Source organism: Ursus americanus, chromosome 15 (genome assembly GCF_024610735.1).
Source record: "Ursus americanus isolate L20-20 chromosome 15, mUrsAme1.1.p, whole genome shotgun sequence".
NCBI lineage: Eukaryota > Metazoa > Chordata > Mammalia > Carnivora > Ursidae > Ursus > Ursus americanus.
In genome coordinates, this window is record NC_142141.1 from 64,269,364 (window position 1) to 64,283,586 (window position 14,223).

At 64.3% G+C, this 14,223-nt stretch overlaps 1 protein-coding gene across 5 annotated transcripts in view; it reads left to right on the plus strand.

Moving 5' to 3' along the window:
• Positions 1-12,234, plus strand: part of SLC12A7 (solute carrier family 12 member 7) — a 71,686-nt gene extending 59,452 nt beyond the window's left edge. For 4 of the 5 annotated variants that reach the window (XM_045808007.2, XM_045808008.2, XM_045808009.2 and 1 more), the window contains 7 exons: positions 2,100-2,295; positions 2,607-2,776; positions 2,858-2,989; positions 4,800-4,907; positions 5,979-6,157; positions 9,247-9,380; positions 10,466-12,234. In XM_045808007.2, coding sequence (XP_045663963.2) covers positions 2,100-2,295; positions 2,607-2,776; positions 2,858-2,989; positions 4,800-4,907; positions 5,979-6,157; positions 9,247-9,380; positions 10,466-10,557 — 1,011 coding nt within the window. In that variant the 3' untranslated portion in view covers positions 10,558-12,234. The other variant, XM_087868000.1, reaches the window with a different exon arrangement.
• The last annotated feature ends 1,989 nt before the right edge of the window (positions 12,235-14,223 follow it).

A 14,223-nucleotide genomic window follows, 5' to 3' on the forward strand; every position in this document is an offset into this window, starting at 1 on the left:
GGGGCAGGCCGAGACCACAGGGAGAGTGTGCGGGTTGGAGGCTGGTTCCTCTGGCCGTGGAGATGTCCTCCTGACGGCCGGCTCCCCCGCACCCTCCACAGCTCGGCCTGCCATCGTCCCTGCATGCTCGCAGTCACACGGTGGCATGAGGCCCGTGTGGCGGGTCCGCCTGTCCAGGGGCTCTGGCTGGAGGAGATGCTGACCTTGGCCCGCGCAGCCTCACCCCTTGTGGGCTCTTCAGTCTCCGCACCTTCAGACTGCTCCTGATGGGGGGTTTCAGGGACACGTGGAGACGGCCTGGTGCCGCGAGTGCCCGGGGGCTAAGTGTTTCCAGACAGACCCTCTGGGTCCTGTGCTTTTGTCTCTGACAGTCCGTGTCCGTGGCGGGAGGCACGTCAGCGCTGGTTCCCGGGCACCCTCCCTGCTTGCCCCGCATCTGTCTTCCCTTTCTCCCCGTGCAGGTGGCGTGGCTCGGGCTCTTGCTCACGGGGTGGGTCCTTCTCGCTGTCTGGCAGGTGGGGGAGCAGCCCCGTGTCTGGGTGGGCCGCTGTGGTCATGTGTCCAGGAGCAGCCCCTATATGCCTGCGTATCCAAGCAGGGGTTGCAGGTGGCCTCTGACCCTCCCGCCGCCTCCCTGAGCTGGGCATTCAGCTCCTTGCCGTTGGCGGTTCGCGGGTTCGGCTCGCTCAGGGAAGGCAGCCGGCACGCCGGGTACCGTTCCTTCTTCTCTGAGGCACCCAGGCTTCTCTTCAGTGGGATCGTAAACCTGTGGGCTGGCCACAAACTGGATTTAGACGGTGTTGTCCTCATGCTGGGCACACTGTCCTGTCAGCCGGGGTAGGCTTTTCACCTGGTGCCTTTGCTGTGTGGACTGCGTCTCGCGTGTGGTGACGAGCTCCGGCCCAGATCCGCCGCGTGGCGGGAGAGGCCCTGGCGTTTATTTCCGATGTTGCACGAGTGCCACGCGGTCACCAGCCGCAGCTTGCACTGCACGGGGCATCTCTGGGGAGCCGTGTCGGGAGTGGGCGTCCACAGCCACGGCCCAGGATGGTTGTGGCGTGACTGCGTTCCCCGTCCCTGCCCCCTTGCTGATGCCAGAGACTGCTGTCGTCTGACACGCGTGTTCCTGGGCTTTTCTGATTTGTTAACAAAACCAGTTCTGCAGGAAGTGTTTCACGTGTGACATTACCGTAAAGCGTGTTTCCCGTTTTAGTGAGCGTGTCTGCATTGGCGTCGCGCTCGTGTCATGTGCGTGTTCAGGTTTCTCTTCCTTGGTGCTGCTGTGTTTGTGTTCGGGGGTCTGTGGTGTTTCTGTGTCTTGAGCAGTTCTGTGTGGTAAGCGGTTCCGTGGACACGTCTCATTCCCCATGGGATTGTTTGTAGGATGCCGTGGAGTCAGTGGTCGCGTGGACTCCGAGGGTCTGGGCCAGGTTCCGGTTTTGTGGTCCACCTGTCCATCTGCGCGAGTGTGTCTGAGTGACCAGGGCGGGCAGGGGGCCCATCCGGCCCCGCTCTGCCATCTCTTGGGGACGATGCCGTGTGCTCCTGGCTCAGCCCCATCACTGCACTGGGAGGCGTGAGAGCACGTGTGTAGGTGGCCCAGCTGGGAGTCACCCCAGACGTACAGCCCCAGTGGGGGGCTCAGAGCCATGGTGTCCGCGAGCAGAGGGCACCGCCGTCTGTGGGGCTGGGGGAGTAGTAGCTGTGTCCCAGAGGGTGAGGACCCAGGGGCACCACGGACCCCTTGAACCCGGGCTTGCTTCCGTGACCAGACTCCTGAGCTGGCCAGGCGCGTCTCGGCAGGGCGGCGGTGCGTGGGGCATTCTCCCGGCTTCGTAAGTGGAAGCGGCCGGCGCACCCTGACCTTGTCTCACTTTCCCTCCTTTGTTCAGTGTCTGAACCGGGGAAGGGCCATGCCAGTTCCCGCTGGGATCTGGCCTCCTCGGGGTTGGCTCACGGGCCGGCCAGGATGTGAGGAAGGGGAGGCCCTGCGTCTCCTTGGGAGCACGCACGAGGTGGTCTTCCGGGGGGCGGGGGTCATGGTGCAGTTGGCCCCCACGGTTTCCCCGAGGAGGCACCGACCCAGCTTGTCTCCCCAGAACATCCGGTCTCTGATGGGCGTGGAGAAGACCAAGGGCTTCTGCCAGCTGGTGGTGTCCTCCAACCTGCGGGACGGCATGTCGCACTTGATCCAGTCGGCCGGCCTGGGGGGCATGAAGCACAACACGGTTCTCATGGCCTGGCCCGAGTCCTGGAAGCAGGAGGACAACACTTTCTCCTGGAAGAACTTTGTCGGTGGGTAGTGTGTTCCGGCCGTGGGCAGGGCTCGCGCAAGCCCGCGGCCTCCTGGCGTCCCGTAGGAAAGCGTCCCGCGCTTTGGTAGCCTCGCTGCCTCTTCGGCCAGCCCTGCGGTGTGGTGATTGCCGGGAGGCCCACGCTCGGTCGCCCATGGCCTTCCGGCCGGAGGCTCAGCTCCCGGTCGCGGGAGGGCCGCCTTCAGCGAGCGCCCCGAGTGGCGCTTCACGGGGACCCCGTGGCCTCGCCTGCCTCGCACGCTGGCCGGAGCCCGCGAGTCCACGGGGCGACCTGCCACTGCCTCTCCACAGAAACCGTCCGAGACACCACGGCAGCACAGCAGGCCCTGCTGGTGGCCAAAAACGTGGACCTGTTTCCACAAAACCAGGAGCGTTTTGGCGACGGGGACATTGACGTGTGGTGGGTCGTGCACGACGGGGGCCTGCTCATGCTGCTGCCCTTCCTGCTGCGGCAGCACAAGGTGGGCCACGCGGGGCGGGGGGCAGGGCAGGGCGGGGGCCCCCCCGGCCGGCCACGTGCTCACGCCAGCCCCGCCTGCCAGGTGTGGAGGAAGTGCCGGATGCGCATCTTCACAGTGGCGCAGGTGGACGACAACAGCATCCAGATGAAGAAGGACCTGCAGGTGTTCTTGTACCACCTGAGGATCAGCGCCGAGGTGGAGGTGGTGGAGATGGTGAGGGCACCACGCCGGGCTCTGGCGGTTTACGGAAGTGCCACATGCCGCGGCCTACCCCCGGGTTCGCTGTGCCGGGCTCTGGGATCGACGGGGCTTACGGGGTTCGCGATTTGCGGGAGGGGGACCCTGCAGGCGCGCTTGGCACCCGGCCCGTCACAGCCCGTGAACCTGCGGTCCAGGCTCCTACATTCCCGCCCGCAGACGCGTCCACAGGGCGAGCGTTCTTGTGCTGGTTGCTCTCCCCCAGGGCTACTGTTTGTGTCCCCCCAGCCACATCCATGTGGGCTCACGTGATCTCCCCACGTCGGGGTTTACGCTGGACCACGCGGTGGTTCTGTCGCTCGTGCTGATCTGCTGTGGCCTCTCTGGCGTTTTCGAGGCAGCTCCTGTGTCTCTCTGTCCCGTGCTGTCCGCGTCCTTGCTCTCACTCCCCGCCAGCTCTTCCCGTCCACGTTCAGGAACCTTACGTGACGCTAGGTCCCTGAAGCTGAACAGAACCGAGGTGGAAGCAGTCGTGGGGTGCAGCATGGCGAGATCACGCCGTGAGGCACAGACTCTCGTGGGTTTGCGTTAACTATTTGTATTTCAAAGCTGCTAATTTCAGATTCCAAGTAGGTAGTTGGTGTGTTACGTTTGACGACTTGTTAAAATCTGTGGCCGTGCTTGATTTCAGTCACGATAGCAAGTTCTGTTTCGTTGGCAGTGACGTTAGGGACATAATTGCGTCTCTTTCGTGAGAGCAGGCCACTGTTCCTGTGTCACGTGGCCGCGTGCTCCTGTGGGAGCCACGAGCAGACCATGGCTGGGACCCGCTTAGCCAGGTTCTTCCATCAGGAGGTGGGCAGGGAGCCCCACGGCAGAAGGGGAGGCCGGAGTCAAAGGCCAACATTTAACAGCCTGAAGTCAGGGTTGCTAACAAGGGGGGTGCTCCTGGTCAGCATGGCTGAGGAAAACCAATCCGAGCGTGAGCCGGACGTGTGAGCAGGAAGGGCCTGGGGGTTCCCGTTAAGACGTGTCTTTAAAATTAGACTTTATAGAGTTTATAACGAGCGCCAGGGAAGTAAGAGTTGGTGCATATTTGGCCAACAGAGTCAGGTATACCTGGCTGACAACCAGCCCCCCATGAATGTCCCCGGAGGTCAGCAGTCAGCGGGCTGCCCACGCCCGTCTCCCTTTCCTAAGTGTTGGAGGCCGAGGTACGTCTGTGTGGACGACATCACTTAAATACCTGGAAAGCCCAAGGAAATATTCAGAGTTTAGTAAGGCGGATTGGTGCAGAAACAAGGCATCAGAACCCGTCTCCCCACATTGGTGGGAGAGGATCCGCAGCTCGTGGGAGCAGTGAGTGGGGCGCCGGACAGGAGCCCAGAGTCCCACAGAGGGTCGCGGGGTGCTCCCTGCTCTCTGGCCCAGGAGGGCTGAGGAGGTGGTGCTCTCCCGATGCCGACCCCAACCCCGCCGTGGACAGACGGGTGGGAGGACCCAGGGCCACCTGCCAAGGGTCAGGCCAGGGGCTGGAGAAGATCCTGGCCCTGTGGTCACACACCTGTGCAGCCGTCGGCCGTCCTGGCGCGGAAGACGGTGCCTGTTGTGGGCGTCACCCTCGTGCAGGACGAGGCGCGTGCTCGGTGTGGGGTTCCCTCGGGCCGTCTCACGTGTCCGGGAGGAGACGTGGATGCTGCTGCAGCGGCTGTTCCCACCCACACGGTCACCCACACTCACCGTTCGGGCGGCTGGGGCTGGGGGGGCGGGAGGACAGCGGTGCGGCCGAGCACGCCTTCACCGGTGCACGTCACGCGCTCTCTAGGTTGAAAACGACATCTCGGCGTTCACGTACGAGAAGACGTTGATGATGGAGCAGAGGTCCCAGATGCTAAAGCAGATGCAGCTGTCCAAGACGGAGCGGGAGAGAGAGGTGCGTGTGCGGGAGCGGGTGGGCGTCGGGCACCCCCACGGGCGCGCACAGCAGGGCAGCCCCTCTGAGCAGGTGTCCTTGTCCTGCCACGCCAACCACGCTGGCCTGACCAGCAGGACGAGGTCTTGGCGGTCATGGGAGCCATCTGTCCCCACGCTGGGTTTTCTGAATGGCCGGGTGGCACGATTCTGCCCCCGCCTCCTCTCCCCACACGCGCCTTCATGGGCCCCAGCAGTCCACACCCAGGCTGTGGTCACAGCCATGTGGCCCCCACCCACGCACGTGGATCTGCTCGGAGCCAGCGTCCCCCGGCCATCCCACCCTTGCTCCTGTCCGAACCACCATAGCGGCCCCCACATGGCCTCGCTCCTCCCCCCCACCCCTCGTTGGGCCAGGAGTCACGGTGAGTCCCCGGGAGCCAGCGTGCTGACCCCTCCCCTCATGTCACCCTGCAGTTTCTCAGCAGCTCCAGGCTCTGCCCCGAGCCCCGTCCCCTCAGGCCTAGCTCCCTCTGGGCACCGGTTGTCATGATGGTCTTTGCACACGGCTTGTCCAGCGTCTTGGGTGACATTAGCCTCCCCATCCCGCACCTGCCCCCTCCCCAAACTCCAGGCTCTTCCTGCCCCGCCCCAAGAACATGGGCTCCCTGACTTTCTGCACTGCTGATGAGTGAGGGGATAGGGGATGGTGACAGATGGTGGATGGATAAACGGGGATAAAAGAGTGAGGGACGGACGGATGAGTGGGTGGAGCCGTGTCAAGTACAGAGACTTTGGGTGCAAACATCCCCTCGTGTTAACGTGGAGTCTTGGGCTCTTCTCAATGGCCTTCAGAGCCGGGGCAGGAAGAAGTGGGGGCGGAGGGACGAATTTGGTCTGGATGCCCAGGAGGAGGGGGACTGGCTGGGGGCGGGGTGGCATCGGGTCCCCTGCGAGGGAGGGCTGGTCCCGGGGTCCAGCGTCTCATCTGTGCCTGATTTTTCTCGGAGCGTTTTGGAGACCTGAGGTCATACAATTTGGAGACCTGAAGTCACAGAATGGGTCCTGTTGCCACGCCCTGCTCTCCCACCAGGCTCAGCTAATTCACGACAGGAACACTGCGTCCCATTCTGTTGTGGCCACCAGAACCCAGGCCCCGTCCACCCCAGATAAGGTGCAGATGACCTGGACCAAGGAGAAGCTGATCGCGGAGAAGTACAAGAACAAGGAACCGGGTGTGTCCGGGTTCAAGGACCTCTTCAGCCTGAAGCCGTGAGTACTGGCTTCGGGGCCCAGGGTGGAGGCTTCGCTGTCTCCTACCGGCCATAGGCACATACCTGTGGGCGCGCAGCCCGAGGGCCACCGTTCACCAGGATCCAGGCATCTGTGTTCTTGCTGGATCCCAGCAGCTAGAGGTCAGGGCTCGTGGGGGGCTGGGGGCTCCCAGCTGCGACCCCGCCGTCCATGCGGGCTGCCTGCCGGGGCCCGGGTTCTGCCCGTGGCATTGGGCTGAGTGTCGCCGGGGCTGGCACGGGTGCCTGTGGGGGGCGCGGCGTGGCTGGGCCTGGAGACGTCTTCCCCAGGGGTCTTTAGCGAGGGCGGGGCCTGGGGCCTTGAGGGGGAGGGCTGCCGGGACGTGCCGGGGACTGTTCACAGGTGCCCCTCGCGTTCAGCCTGGAAGTAACTCGCTGTCTGTTCTCTCTCCCGTGTAGAGAGTGGGGAAATCTGTAAGTCCTCTCGCTTGTTCAGGATGCTTCTTAGACCTGTTGGCTCGCATGCTTGTCCTTGTGAACCGTGTGCATGTGTGCCCGCGTGCTCAGCCCTGCGTGTGTGTGTGTGCACGCGCGCGTGTCCGCCGCAGGCGGAGTTTGGCCGCAAACGCCCCTCTGTCCAGACGGCTCCGGGCACACAGCTGACGGCATCCTCCGGGGAGCGGGGACTGCGCTGGGGAGGGCGGGTCCGGAGCCGGCCCTGGAGCAGAGAGGAGCGGGCGCTTTGGTAGCTCTTAGCTGCTCCGTCTGCACCCCTGGAGGCCAAGCCGTTGGTCGGTCTCTGCTCTGTGGGGACAGCCTCGTCCTGCTCCCTGGCCCTGGGTGCTCTTCCCCCCAGGAAGCTGCCGGCCTGGGCTGAAGAGGGGTGTGGACGGACCCTGTGCATGCTCCGACGCGGGGGGGCAGCTGGACGGGCAGGAGGGGACCCGCCTGAGGTTGCTGTGCCCCCTGCCCCCAGCACCTGCAGGTGTGTCCCCCACGGAGGGGTGACCGGGCGGTGTTCCCAGCGGAGCGCTGAGACGGGGGGCAGCCCTTCCTTCTGCAGCCCCGGGGCCCCTGTTGAGCACACACCACGGAAACAGCAGACGCTGGGCGTGGAGGGCGTCGAGCGTGCAGACCTGGCAGGAATGGGCAGGGGACAGAGGGCCTCCACCGTCTGCTCTAGTCTCCTGTAGACTCAGACGCGCTCCCCGCTAAAGTCTGAATGAAAACAACAAAAGCAGGGAGACACAGGAATAGGGTTTCTCCCCTAAAACTCTGTGAACCATGGGCCTGCTGATCCCGTCCCCGGGGGCACAGGGGGGCTCCCGGTTGAGGGTCAGGCTGGGAGGAGCTTCAGGAGAAGTGAGGTCGGCCAGTCGGTGGTACAGGGCTGGCGGCCTGGGGTGGCTGGTGGTTCTCTGGTGCGTATGCAGGTGCTCGTCTGCTTGTGGTTTGGTCCGTTGTCCTTGCCATGTGGCCCCCAGGAGCCGAGGGACCGGAACCCCCGCTCTGCCCCCATGCCGGCCGCGGGCACATTGCGGCCTGCCCCTCCTCTGCCCCGGGCGGCCCCCAATCCCCGGACTCTGCTTCCCAGCTCAGCTGTTTCGAAAGCTGTTCCACGCCCGAGTCAGTCTGCGGATGACTGGTTCCTTTACTTGGTGCATTTACGGCCGCCGTTGGGAGCAAATGCAGGTTTCTCTTGGCTTCCTGGAAACGTGAGGGCCACGCTGGCTGTCTCCGCGCCCCTGTGACCTCCACAGGGCACGTCACCCTGGAGCCAGGGGCCCTTCCAGCTAGAACCAAACCCCTGATTTTAAGATTATATGTGTTTTCAGACTTTGGGCCTTAAGGATCTTTCGATATCACACAGACGCTCATTTCTGGAGTGGCTGTTGTCCCCAAACACTGGTAATTGTGGTCTATGCAGGCAGCTAACTCATGGTTCTTGTGATGGAAGACCCCTGATTGTGCCGTGGACAGGTGCCCAGTCTGTAATTTCATCAGGCGAAACTGGACAGAAAGAGGGGCCCGGCTCCCTGTTTTCCTGCTGGGAATTGGTGGTTGTGCTCGGACGTGTTTGGCTCGAGGGCTGAGCTGGTGACAGGGCATGGCCTGGACGCAGCCTCTGCGGGCCTCCCCCCGACCCTGTGCGGTGGCCTGTCTGCCCGCCCCTCTGGAGTCTGGGGCACGGTGACCTGTCGCAGCAGGGCTGCAGCCGACACAGCGGGCTGCCTGCATGCCCCATCGCTCAGGTTGCCCGAGAATCGGCACAGTTGCCCAGGTTTTCCAGCTCAGAGGGAGATGGACGTCTCGGAGGCAGTGTCTCCTGGGACACAGCTCAGTACCACAGGGACCCGTGGCCGCCTGGCGCACGCGGGGTAAACGAGGATGAGGCTCCGCGGGTGTTTGGCCACAGGGGAGTGCAGGCAGGTGGGCGGGAGTCTGACTGGGATGCTTGGAGGCCCGTCAGAGCGCAGCGGACCTCGGCCTGCTTGGATTGTGCAGAGCCGGGTGGTTGGTGAGGACGAGGGCCAGGGCCTGGGTTGCTGAGCGTCGGAAGCGCTTGTCCATCCGCCGTCAGCCAGGGGCAGCATTGTCCAGGCGGCCAAGACCCAGGTGGACCCTTGTAGCCTCGTTCTTGACCAGAATCTCCAGCCTGGGCCTCTCCCCTGCACAGCATCATGGGGTCTCCTGGGACCCCAGCCCGTGTCAGGATGAGAGAGATGGCTTAGCTCAGGGCCGCGTATGAAGCAGGGCAGGGCCGTGTTGCCGGGGCCTTCGGGTTGGGGTGGGATCAGAGCCTGTGCGTGTGTGCCTCTCACGCCCAGCAGTGCCGTGTTTCCGGCAGGGACACCGCTCGTAGACACAGAAGCCTGGGGTTTTAGCGATGCCCAGCCTAGAACGCTTAGACCAAAGCCTTCTCGTGGGCGGGTAATGTCCCGGTGGTGCTCACCAGCCTCACACGGAGTCTCCTGCCCGTGGGGTCTTTGGAGGAGACGCCGTCTGCATCCTGGCGTTCCTCCCCGGGACTGAGATGGGCACACGGGGCTCGGGTGGCCTGGTGCCCGGAGCTGTGGGCCGGAGCGCCCAGTGGTCGTCTCCCCGCAGGAACCAGTCCAACGTCAGGAGGATGCACACCGCCGTGAAGCTCAACGGCGTCGTCCTCAGCAGGTCGCGGGGCGCGCAGCTGGTCCTGCTGAACATGCCGGGACCCCCCAGAAACCGGCAGGGGGACGAGAACTGTATCCTTTGTGCATGCGGCCTGCTCCACCACGGGAGTGCCGGGAGCTCTGCCCCCGGGGACGTCAGGGCGGGTCTTGTGTTGCCCCTTCTGCTCGGAGCATTCCTGGGTTGGGGGTGGGAGCAGTGGGGCCCCAAGCGTGGCCCCCAGTGCTGGAGCCTCCACCCCCAGGGCTGAGTACCAGAAAGCAGCGTCTGGGGGGCCCGGGTGATTGGTTCCTGATTGGTTTGGGGCATCAGCGACTGAGGAAACCGTACACGTGTGGGGTGTCCTGGGCAGCTCAGGCCCTCAGTGAAGACACTGGGACACGCGGGCATCGGGACCATGGGGGAGGTAACACAGACGTGGAGCCCAGGCCCCAAAACACCCCAACCCAGACCCCACCTGCCACGGCGAGGCCCCCTGGCCCCGGGGGGGTTCGGTGCTGGATCTGAGCTGTCTGGCCGGCTCCTGTGCTGGGCATCTTTCTTGGGACCTGGGGGCACTGTCCCCCCTTCATCCCAGACGAGCTACTGCACAGGGGGTCCCCCGTCCCTGCCCCCCAGCCCTTCTCAGCTTGTGCCCCTCCTGGTTGGGTGGAGGCTGCCAGGCCTGACCTCGAGGTCACAGGTCAGCTGTACCCTGAGCTGGGCTCGTGCCCTTAATGGCGAGGCCGCTGTCCTGTGATGGTGACTTCGGTGCCCTTTGGGTGTGCAGGCCGGGGGCTGACTTTGGGTATGGCCCCGCCCTCTGCTCAGGCCCTGGAAGGTGGGGGGGCACGGTTAGCAGGTGGCTCGTGGGCTTCAGTCCTCGATCTCACCACGAGCTGGAGGACTCTGCACTTGGTTGACCAGACGGACTTGTGGGCCTGTTTGGGTTCTCGGTGGACTGTCTGCACCCAGAGCCCGGGGTGAGGACGGGGCTCCTCGGGTCGCGGCCAGGATGGCCGCAGGAGCATGTGTCTGCCGGCACCTGGCTGAGGCCTGCGCTGGGCAGGGTAGGCGCACAGGTGGTGCGGCGGGGCCGCCTCCTCCCGCGTACCGACCTCCCTCTGCCGGGGTCTCCCGTCAGTGCAGCCAGCTGTGTCCTTAACTCAGGTCACCCCAGATATGGAGTTCCTCGAGGTCCTGACCGAGGGGCTCAACCGGGTCCTTCTGGTCCGGGGCAGCGGCCGGGAGGTGGTCACCATCTACTCCTGACACTCAGCCACCCCAGCAACACACGGGCCGGCTGGGGATGGTACCACATGTGGCTCGCTACAGAAGTTTCCAGAATAGCCCCACAGCTCTCCTCTCTAGGCCCAGAGCCAGCACGGAGCTGCAGAGGTTTCCTCGTGTGGAGCGGAGGCGCGGATGCCCGCAGCGTGCTGTGTGCCCCTGGGGGAGGCTCGCAGTGACCTGGGACAAGACAGCAGCCCTAGCCACGCACTCAGGCTGTGGATTCCAGAAGTGGTGTCCTTGGCTGGACCTACCCGGTTGTCATGGTTATGTTTCAGTTCTGCCCCACCCAGAATGCTTATAAGAAACCCCCGCTCCGACTGAAGGTCACCTTGGGCCACAGGGGTCCGTTCAGGAAGGTGGCCGAGGGCCTCAGTCCCTCGGTCAGCCTCCTCAGCGCCTGTCCCTGTAATGTCCCTACTTGTGTTCCTGTAAATTAAGGCCAAGGAGAGCCGTTCACGCCTGCGCCCTGGGCTCAGCTGAGTGGCCTTGGTCGGCATTGCCTGCCTGGTGCAGGAACGTCTGGAAAGGGAACCCCAGTTCCTCGGGAGTGCAGGCGGGCTCCACGGGTGGGCACATTCTGGGGAGGTTCTGGCTACGGGAAGCTGCCCGAGGGACAGAGTCCCCGGCGAGGGTCCTGCCAAGCCCAGCCTGTGTTTGCAGCTGGGACACCAGCCACGTCCTACATAGGCAGCTGGGCCCGGTTTCTGAGAATTCACCCGCGTTTCCCCGCCTAATGCGTGCACGCCCGTGGCTCTCGGTTTCCCCACACCGGGCGCCACGGAGGAGCTGGGCTGCTGCTGGGTGAGGTCCTGGGGCCTCCGTGGCCCCGAGTGAGCGAGCCGAAGCCCACGTGCCTGTCACCCCTGCCAGCACAGAGGGGACGGTGACAGCCACGCACAGGGCGCGGTGGGCCGTGTTCAGTGGTCCGTGGACGCGTTCCGCGGACGTTGTGCTCCACGTCCTGATCGCCCCGCCGTAGGTTGCGGTGACGTGTGCCTCGCTGTCCGCGGCGTATTTATTTATTTAAGCACCTGGGGATTTCCGTGATGATTCGGGGGTCAGTGAAGAGACTGCTGCTGTGAACGAGCCCCAGACGGCTGCGTCCTTGGCTTTCTCTGGCTCCCTTGGACCCCAGGGACGTCGGCCAGGTCCATGGATTTCAGGTTAGGGCAGAGGCTGAGCGTGTGCGCCCAGACATTTCAGAGGCGCTGGTGGGGGCAGCAGAGGGTCCGCGTCGCGCCAAGTGACCACCGGTCAGAGCGTGTGCCAAACAGCCGCCACCGGGCTCCGGGCGTCCTTGCTCTTCCCGCCATTGTTCTGCACTGAGTTAAGCGGCGAAACCTTCCTCCCTGGCCCCGGGTCCCCCTCGTGTGTCCGGGGCGGGGGCACGTCCCCAGGGCCCCTTTGATGCACAGCAGCGTTCACACTGGCTGCAGAAGGGCCAGTGCGAAAGAGGACCTCCCCTGCGACCCCTGTTCACACGACGTAGACCTTGGCGCAGCTGCGGGGGGGGGGGCTCAGCTGCGTCCGCGCCCTCTCCACACTGAGCTTCGTGGAACCTGCGTCCGCCGATCTAAGTTGGTTCCGCGTTTTGTTTTATAGCTTCCTTGTCTTTGTGTGATTTTGTTGGTAGAAGAATAAATCGTATAAAACCTGCGTATGTGGACGAGTGCTGTGTCTCACTGAGCGTCAAGGTGGGACAGCTGGGAAGTGCCCGGTCCCTCCCTCCCCTGACCGGCCCGAAGCAGGCGGCTCAGGCGTCATCACTTGGTTGGTCAAGGGGAGTGAAGGACGAAGCCCGTGAGTCAGTAGGGAAGGTCTGAGTAGATGTTCAGCATGAGAACGCGGTGTCGCCGCGTGCTGGAGTCCTAATTCCCAGAAGGGTGGGGTCCTCAGGGAAAACCGTTAGAGGGGACCCCTTGTCCCGGCGTCCAGGCTCCCGGCGCGAGCACTTACCGTGCCCTACGGGGGACTGTACCACAGACTGGAGAACAGCGTGAGACCCCAGCGCCGCCCCGCGTGGCTGGTGGGAGCGTGGAGGCACCACCAATCTGAGCCGCTCGACTCCCTCCGCTCCCAGGGCCGCAGCCAAGAGACCGTGTGCCCTGTGTGTTCACAGCACCCAGGATGCGCAGACGCCCAGGCTCTGCCGCTGGTGAGTGGGAGACCACGCGGTCTGTGTGTCCACGAAGGAGCAGCCTTGACGTGGGCCGCACGGAAGCCAATCAGGTCACGTGTCCTATGCTAACATTTACGCGAAATACCCAGAATGGACAAAGCCAGCGGGAAGTGTGGCGGTGACGGCCCCCCCGGTGGGGGTGGGGCGTGGTGAGAGCCCGTGATGGTGGGTACAGGGCTGCTTTGGAGTGATGCAGGAGTACTAAAGGGGATTGTGAAGTCTGAACAGCCAAGAATCTCAGCGTGGAGGCCGTGGCGGGGAGCCGGGGGGCGTGGAACCCGTCCCGGTGTCTCCTGGGGGCCTGGTAACGTGGCGGCCGCAGCACTGCTGGGAGTGACCCTCCTTCAGTCCTGCTGTGAGCGCTGGCCAGGCCCGGGACAGGGGACCCAGATGTCATGGGCACAGAGATGGCGGGGTGGGGGGTGCAGAAGAGATGCAAGGGGAGAGGACCTAGCAAATCCAAGGGTCCTGACCACCACGGGTCCCCAGGTGGCCACGGGGCGGGTCTGTAGCTGCGTGAGCCTGGGCAGTGTGGGCAGTAGAGCAGAGAGGCCCCATGGGGCCTCAGACTCTGTGTCACACCCTCTCAGAGAAGTTTAGTGAGTCCTGTCACTGCCAAGAGGGATCCCAGCCCCGCCATGGGCCTGAGCAGCGATCGTGCCCTGACGTTGTGACCGAGACCCTTTTGCACAGCTGTGAGCCCTCTGCCTTCTGTCCAGCATCAGCCCGGACCCAACACGAGTGTGGGGGAAGCTGTGACCAGATGGCAGAGGGGAGAGAGGGTCAGTTCTTCTAGGCACAGGCAACGGCAGGTGCAAAGGCCCTGAGGCAGGGACAGCCTGAGGGTGGGAGGGGCTCCGAGGTGGGGTCAGGACCCGGCAGGGGACTCCTCTGGGAGCAGCAGGAGGTGGTGCCTGGGGTGTGGATGGTGGAGGCTGTGGTGCCAGCAGCAGGAAGTAGGGCCAGGAGATGGGGGCCCTGCTGGAACTAGAGATGGGGTCAGGGCACAGCAGGGCAGGCAGGGGCTGGAGGGCTGCCTGTGGCCAGGGAGGCCTAGACTCTGGCAGCGGGGTGACGGGGCCTCTGGGCACTGGGAGCGAGGCCCAGGAGATCCATGGAGCTCAGAGGAGCTCGAGGGCCCCATGGGTTGGGCGGTCACTCCAGGCTGCACCCGCAACCTGTGGTTCCAAGCTGGCGGGAGGGGAAGGACATGAGGATAGCGTAGGTTGGGGGACGGTGGCCTGGGAGTTGAATGAAGCCCTGTCCTGCGTGCCGTGGACGTGGCTCAGCCGCCGGCATTGGAAACGTGGCTGTGGTCACTGGGCCACAGGCATGGCCCCCGGGGTGGAGGTGGCAAGGCTGTGACTCCCATAATGGACATCCTGTCCTTGGTGGAGACCACAAGGTTACCAGCCCACCTTCACTCAGGATTCGTGCTCAGCCGGTGTGGGGTCCCCCTGCTGCTG